Here is an 8,128-nt window from a genome sequence, read left to right on the forward strand (position 1 = left end):
ATTTGGCCATATGCCCCCTGCCAATTTCATGGGTATAGAATCAGCTTGAGGAAATGATTGTTTAAGGAATACAGGCATGTAGAACTTACGGACTCATAAGAAAGGGAAGTATTTCACATTGCTGTATATAAAGCATGTTGAGAAGAAATAGGCTGATTAAATGGATTTGATTCTCCAAGGATACAAAAATAGTACCCCAAAGCAAAGGACAGAGAATTAGTTTAGTTCCTACCTTATGTATATAATTCTATTAATATTGGATATTGTAAAATGTTGTCCAGTTTAAATTAGGCTAGCACTTAAACTTGAACAGAGAAGCTTATTTAACTTAGAGAAGAGCTGCCAGCTCAGAAGGCTCTTTCATTCCCATTATTCTTTACAGAAAAGACAGTATCAGAGGAAAAGCTGGTGAAAAATATAGAACTTATCACCAGTTATTACAAGAAATACAAGAAATTGACTTCCCCTAAACATAATGTTACTCAAATAGAAGTATTCCAACAATAGGGTTAACTTCCTTCTATTCATTGAATACTTTCTGGAACTTTCCTCTTCTACAGATGGGTGCACCCCACTGATGTTGGCTTCTCTCCGAGGAGGCAGCTCAGATTTGAGTGATGAAGATGAAGATGCAGAGGACTCTTCTGCCAACATCATCACAGACTTGGTTTGCCAGGGTGCCAGCCTTCAGGCCCAGACAGACCGGACCGGTGAGATGGCCCTGCATCTTGCAGCCCGCTACTCAAGGGCTGATGCTGCCAAGCGCCTCCTGGATGCAGGTGCAGATGCCAATGCCCAGGACAACATGGGCCGCTGTCCTCTCCATGCTGCAGTGGCAGCTGATGCCCAAGGTGTCTTCCAGGTAAAGAAGCCAAAAAGAATGGGTTTGGATAATGAAAATCTGTTATGGATCTACAATATTTTATTTTTGTTTAGGCATTTAATATCTAATTGAAATCATTCAGTAAGTTTTCAAGAGGTTAGTCATGCTTGCTAGATGGGAAAGAAAGAAAAGAGAGGCGAGCCAACTGACCTGCTCTAGCTAGCTATATAGTGACAGAACTAACAGCAGGTTGTACCAGTCTTCTGATTCTTAGCAATATTTTGATGTGCAAAGATGCTTCTAAATGCACAGATCAGAAGGGAATGAAACCTGTTCTAAAGCCTTTGACTGGTGTTAACTGCCCTAGCTCTCTGGGTTTCCAGCTGCTCATTGGCACTTTTCTTAATCTGACTTGACAGTGTTCTCCTCATGCCCCTTTATTTTAGCCTTTTGAGGACATTAGAAGCATTCTAAATCTCCTTTGTCTGTATACTGTAATTGAAGTTGTGATACTTCCCCACATTTCTCTGCTTTCCTTAGAAAGTAGAGGTACCTCACTTTATGTGGGCCATTATGTCTTGATGAGTCATTTGTTAGTTCATCCATCCTTTCTTTTTTTTTTAATTACTTTTTTTCATCCTTTCATTTAACAAATATCATTGGTTGACCATGGTAGAATCTTGGACACAAAAATAGCAAGTCTCTACCTACCCTTTAGGAACTTACAGGTTTGCCTCAGTTCTGGCTCTTATTCTCTTAGTTTCATTATTTTTCCTCTCCAAGTGACTGTTTTCTGTACTCCTCTTCTAGATTCTGATTCGCAACCGAGTAACTGATCTGGATGCCAGAATGAACGATGGTACTACACCCCTGATCCTGGCTGCCCGCCTGGCTGTAGAGGGAATGGTGGCAGAGTTGATCAACTGCCAAGCAGATGTAAACGCAGTGGATGACCATGGTAGGGACAAGACGCAGGAATTGGGATTCTTACCTGCAAACCGTGCCTCTAAGGAGGAGAATCATTAATTATTAATCCTTCTCTGATCCGAATCCATTAGAGATTGACCCATTCTTTCATTTATGAATTCATTCATTCTTCTTCACTACATCATGTTCAGAGCCCTGGGCAAGTAGGGGTCCCTAGATTATGTGAAAAGGGAGACTTTTTATAGGGTTTTCGAGCCTCAAAGAAGGCTCATGAAAGGTTCACCTGTGTGGGTTCCTTAGGTACACCATTTTTTTTTTTTTTAATATTTATGTGTTAGTTGTAATTGGACACAATACCTTTATTTTTTATTTATTTATATGTGGTGCTGAGGATCGAACCCACACATCTAGGTGAGCACTTTACCGCTGAGCCACAACCCCAGCCCTGGTACACCACTCTTGATAGAAAAATGTATTAGAGTTTATTTCATAGGAGGGGAGGTCTTCAGTCTGTGAGCAGGTCTTCAGTCTGTGAAGGGTAGATTCTATTATGTGGAGGTCATGGATACCACATGTTACCTGCCTCTGTCTAATGGCTGGGAAGCCTATATTGAAGTCTTCCTAGAACAGAGGGAAAGGAAGATATTACTTTCTTCTCTGTTGGGCCCCACGGATAACTGGCTTCCTGCTGATATCTAGGGAGTTCAGGGTTTCCCTGTACAAGTCAATTGGTGCTTCCTTTTAAAAGGAGTAGGATGCTTATAAAAATGTTTTTCTTCTGAAGGAAAATCTGCCCTTCACTGGGCAGCTGCTGTCAATAACGTGGAGGCGACTCTTTTGCTGTTAAAAAATGGAGCCAACCGAGATATGCAGGACAACAAGGTATAGTCTGTAATCTGGGAGTTTGAGGATGCTCATAGCAGTGCCTCACTTATTTATAAAGCCCTTCCCTTTTCTCCAAATAGTTTCTTTTGTGATGAGTATAGAAAATACAGAGACAGGCTGGGCAGGAACTGGGTGCCCATCAAGCAGAGAGTTTGATGAAGGTCCTTTCTCTGTTAGTCACACTTTTCTCATATTTGTTTGATTTTCCTCCCTACTGTTCTTTTTTTTTCTGTTCTTGGATACCATGATGTTTTCCTGTTTGATTTTCCCCTCTGAGTAGTTGTCATGCTTCCCTTACCTCACTCATCTTCTCTTATTTGCTTCCTCTTTTCCTTTATCTTAGCTCTTTCTTCATGTGTTTTGTCTTTTCTCTTTTACTCTTTCCCCTGTTTTTAATGTTTTTTAGTTGTAGGACACAGTACCTTTATTTTATTTATTTATGTGGTGCTGAGGATTGAACCCAGTGCCCCACACATGCAAGGCAAGCGCATTATCATTGAGCCACAACCCCAGCCATATTTCCCATTTTTACTTTAGTTCTTTCTCTTCCTACCTTTCTTATTTGTAACTGTATTTCCTTTTAGAACCTTACGTTGATAAGCTCAGTTCTGTTTTAAGTGAGTCTTTGGCTCAGGGGCATGTTTTATTTCATGAATTCCTCACTGAGGAGGTGCTGCCCATAGGAGGGAATATTGGCTCTTGGTGAAAGGTGAAATAAGCTTATACATTTTATATATAAATCACAGGTATACATTCAGCACATAGGTAGATAGATAGCATGCCTGTGGTACTAAAATCTCATGGGGGAGGCACTTAGGGAAAATATATCTAAGGGGGTTGAATAAAAAAAAAGAATCAGTAAGACTGCTTGTATCAAGAGTGTTATTAAAAATGTTTGGTGTGGGTCTTTTCTGTAGGAAGAGACACCTCTGTTTCTTGCTGCTCGGGAGGGGAGCTATGAAGCAGCCAAGATCCTGTTAGACCATTTTGCCAATCGCGACATCACAGATCACATGGATCGTCTTCCCCGGGATGTGGCTCGGGATCGCATGCACCATGACATTGTGCGCCTCCTGGATGAGTACAATGTGACACCGAGTCCCCCAGGCACCGTGCTGACTTCTGCTCTCTCACCTGTCATTTGTGGGCCCAACAGGTCTTTCCTCAGTCTAAAGCATACACCGGTGGGCAAGAAGCCTAGACGGCCCAATGCCAAGAGTACCATGCCCACTAGCCTCCCTAACCTTGCCAAGGAGGCCAAGGAAGCCAAGGGGAGTAGGAGGAAGAAGTCTTTGAGTGAGAAGGTCCAACTGTCTGAGAGCTCAGTGACTTTATCCCCTGTTGATTCTTTAGAGTCGCCTCACACATATGTTTCTGACACCACATCCTCTCCAATGATCACATCCCCTGGAATCCTACAGGCCTCACCCAACCCTATGCTGGCTACTGCCACCCCTGCTGCTCCAGTCCATGCTCAGCATGCACTGTCTTTCTCTAACCTGCATGACATGCAGCCTTTGGCTCCTGGGGCTAGTACTGTGCTTCCCTCTGTGAGCCAGTTGCTCTCCCACCACCACATTGTCCCCCCTGGGAGTGGCAGTGCGGGAAGCTTGGGTAGACTACATCCAGTCTCTGTCCCATCAGATTGGATGAACCGCGTGGAGATGAATGAGACCCAGTACAATGAGATGTTTGGCATGGTCCTGGCTCCTGCTGAAGGCACCCACCCTGGTGTAGCTCCCCAGGGAAGGCCACCTGAAGGGAAGCATATCACCACTCCACGGGAGCCCTTGCCCCCCATTGTGACTTTCCAGCTCATTCCCAAAGGCAGCATTGCCCAACCAGCTGGGGCTCCCCCGCCTCAGTCCAGCTGCCCTCCAGCTGTTGCAGGTTCCCTACCCACTATGTACCAGATTCCAGAAATGGCCCGTTTGCCCAGTGTGGCCTTCCCCACTACCATGATGCCCCAGCAGGATGGGCAGGTAGCTCAGACCATTCTCCCAGCCTATCATCCTTTCCCACCCTCTGTGGGTAAGTATCCCACACCCCCTTCACAGCATAGTTATGCTTCCTCAAATGCTGCCGAGCGAACACCCAGTCATGGTGGTCACCTCCAGGGTGAACATCCCTACCTGACACCATCCCCAGAGTCTCCTGACCAGTGGTCAAGCTCATCACCCCACTCTGCTTCTGACTGGTCAGATGTGACCACCAGCCCTACTCCTGGGGGTGCTGGAGGAGTTCAGCGGGGACCAGGGACACACATGTCTGAGCCACCGCACACCAATATGCAGGTTTACGCATGAGTCTGCCTCCGTTGCAGAGACAGAACTGCCTATTGTGAATGCTGCTGAGGAACAAATGAAGGTCATCCGGAAGAGAAGTGAAGAAATCTCTGTAACCAGCTTTTGGAGGCAGAGGAGAGAAGACCATCTTTTCAGAGAAGCAATTTATGGGCTTCACTGAATATCTGCAAAGTTTCAGGGGAAGAACTTGGTTCCTTTTAATCTCTTGCCCACCAAGTCAAGTTCATGGAAATGCAAGATGAATGCAGCCCTTGGGGCCATGTTTACTCTCTTCTGTTTGGAGAATAGGATGGATGCCTTTTGTAGCCTGGACATTCTTGCAGTTTGGACTGCATTTTAAGCCCTGAGGGCTTCTGCTACATCCATGAGAAGATTCTACACTAGAGTCCAGTTGGGAATTGTGCCCTGGAATTCTGACTAAGTTGACCTATCTCATCTTCTCAGCTTGGAAATTCTTTTGCTTCATTTGGTGCTTTCCTTTTTTGCACCTTTCCATGGTTGTAGCCTACCAGCATATTAGAGGGCAAGACTTTGTGCTTTGAATCATTCCTGCCCTGGAAAGCAACTTCATCCTCCCTTTCCCCTCCCACTTCCTCAGCACCCCTCGGAGTCTCACAGGGTTTACTTTGGTTATGGTTCTCAACATAAACCTTTCAAGTATGTTTCTGTAAAAAAAAAAATGAACATGTTGCATTCTACGTGTATCATTCCTCAAGAGAGAAGGGGAACAAAATATTTTTCTTTGAATAGATTTTGGGGGCAGGAGATCCCTTGAGGAGGCTGCACCTTAATTCTCTTTCTTGCATGCAGAGCTGCATAGAAAGCTCACCAGGATGAAGGATACAGAGTTAATTGTTTTCTACTTGTGGACCTAGTCAGTGTCAAGTTTTATCCTCGGAAGCCTAGGTACTATAACCTTACCCCCCCTTTTTTGAAACCAGAAAAAGAGCCAGAATGTGGGAATGACCAAGACATAAGCTAACTCATGGAAGAAGCAGTTACCTGGAAGAAGCAGTTACCGCCCCTCCACTTGGGATACCAAGCATCCCATCAACTGCCAGCATGAATCACATTTGTTTGTCCTGGATCTTAGGACTATAGGTCTACTTCCCTCACTCATCCAGCAGGTGAAGTCAGTCTTTGCTGTTGAGCCTTTCCTTCCATACATCCCCACAGAAGAAAATGTCTCAAACAATTTGTCCTTGCCATTTAGGACTGAACTTTCCTCAGCTCAAGGGACCCAGTGACAGTCATATTCCTTTGATCACAGTCTGTTTCCTGCTTTTCTTTGAGAGCAGGAGCCTGTTTACCAGTTCCCCTCACACTGTGCAATCTGAGTTCCTAGTGCACCCAGTAGGTTCTCACTGGACTGTGTCCACTGCACTGTGTTCCAGCAGCGCATGGAGAGTTGGACTAGTTTCCAAGGGGACAGCTGTGAGGCTGCCTTTGCCAGCTTTTGCTGTCATTTCTTTTGCTCTGAAGCAGTCATGACATTGCCCTTTGGAAGACTAATATAGAAACTTCCTAGGGACTTTTCCTTTGCTAGAGTCACTTTGTAAATGATGACAGATTTCATGCTTTTCATTGTCACCCTCGTGTTCTGATTATGATTGCACCTCACCCGAATCTGTTCTCTGAATTATGGTCTCGATGACTTGACTCTCCATCAAGATCAGAACCAATTTAGTCAGCTATAGAAACAGAATGGTTTTCTTCCTCTTCTCCTTGGGTCAATTAATAACTGGCCCTACGACCACATTGCCACTTCAGTACTGTGATGCCTGTGACACCTGGAAAATCAGTTCTGCTGGGGCATTTTGTATGTATTAGTAGCGATTGCCTGCTCTGTTTTGGTTTAACAATAGTCCTCATTCTTGCAGTGCCTCGGGGTGTTCACCAGTGCTTCCCACTGACCTCATTTATCTGTCTGTGGCTCCCTATGGAAGTCCTTTGTGTCCACTGGCATGGCAGTCTACAAATAGTGTTTTTCCGTCCCTCCAAGTTCATTGAATCAACAAAAGTAATTAGTTCTGACCTGGTACATGAAGATTGTTTGTTGTTTTATTCTTTCATATGACAGCATTCTGTCAGTCACTTTAGTGGTGTGTAAACATTTTATCATTCCAAAATGGTGACTCTTTCCTTGGGCCAGTTTATTAATCCAGCACCTATCTGATGCATGGACCATTCTGGACCACTCCACATCTACCCCTCACTGCCCTCCTGCTCCATATCCCCACTGCTTGAAAGTATCAGCCTCTGATCCAGTTACTGGATCTTTTAAATCCTTCTCCTTCCCCAAGCACAGTGTAAGACTGACTTCCATGTTTTTCCTCTTTGGGATACTTTTCCTCTTTGGGTTTGTGGGGAAGGAATGTGAAAGCTGCCATTATAGACAAGAGGCTCCAGGGGTGAGGACAACACTGCCTTTCAAATGTTTTACCAATCTCACATTTTAAGAACCATTGAGTTATATAGTTTCTACTAAAAGGGAAGGTAAGATGGATAATCACTTTCTCATTGGATTCTCAATTGGAGACAAGATTTTAAGGAACTCTTTTATGCTATGCATAGATTCCCCCGCCCCCGCTTTTGGTTTATTTTTATTTTTATAAATTCATTCTTTCTTTGACTCCTTGTCTGCCTGCCTTTGAGGATAGGTTTGTTGTTGTTGTTGTTTCTTTCTTACTTGTGTTTTGTTTTAAATATCTTTTTCTGACCTACATGATAGTGGGAGAGGGAAAGTGAGATCAGAAGTTAAGGACTTTGGTGTAAGCAGTCAGTTGTGATGTTCAGTCCATTATATCATTGTTAAATTTGCCAGTTTGTAATTCTTGCATAGAAAAGAACCAGAGGTGTGGTGTCGTGTTGGCACATGGTTTGGGGAAGTGGGCCTTAACCAATACATTGAGTGATGACTCTTTGGGAGGAGACATTTATATGTCCCAAGGCCCCCACCAATAACTGTTTGGTTTCAACTTCTTTGTGTAAATTTCTCTTAAAAGTGATATTTTATCTGTGTGTATGAGAAACCCAATAACCAATAAAATGACCGCATATTCCTGACTATACATGGTAAGGAAAGTGCACGCTTTGTTTTTACTTTTCAAAGTTTCATTCTAAAAGTAGTTAAGGTGAAATTTATATGAAAGCATTTTTATCACAAAATAAAAAGGTTACATGTCAA

At 43.8% G+C, this 8,128-nt stretch overlaps 1 protein-coding gene across 1 annotated transcript in view; it reads left to right on the top strand.

Moving 5' to 3' along the window:
* Notch2 (notch receptor 2) overlaps nucleotides 1-8,128 on the top strand; it is a 152,811-nt gene extending 144,683 nt beyond the window's left edge. Inside the window, exons 31-34 of the mRNA XM_015505075.2 lie at nucleotides 561-862; nucleotides 1,634-1,781; nucleotides 2,535-2,632; nucleotides 3,553-8,128. Of these exons, the coding sequence (XP_015360561.1) occupies nucleotides 561-862; nucleotides 1,634-1,781; nucleotides 2,535-2,632; nucleotides 3,553-4,941 (1,937 nt within the window). The 3' untranslated portion in view covers nucleotides 4,942-8,128. The remainder of the gene's footprint in view (nucleotides 1-560; nucleotides 863-1,633; nucleotides 1,782-2,534; nucleotides 2,633-3,552) is intronic.

Source organism: Marmota marmota, unplaced genomic scaffold (genome assembly GCF_001458135.2).
Source record: "Marmota marmota marmota unplaced genomic scaffold, marMar, whole genome shotgun sequence".
Lineage (NCBI taxonomy): Eukaryota > Metazoa > Chordata > Mammalia > Rodentia > Sciuridae > Marmota > Marmota marmota.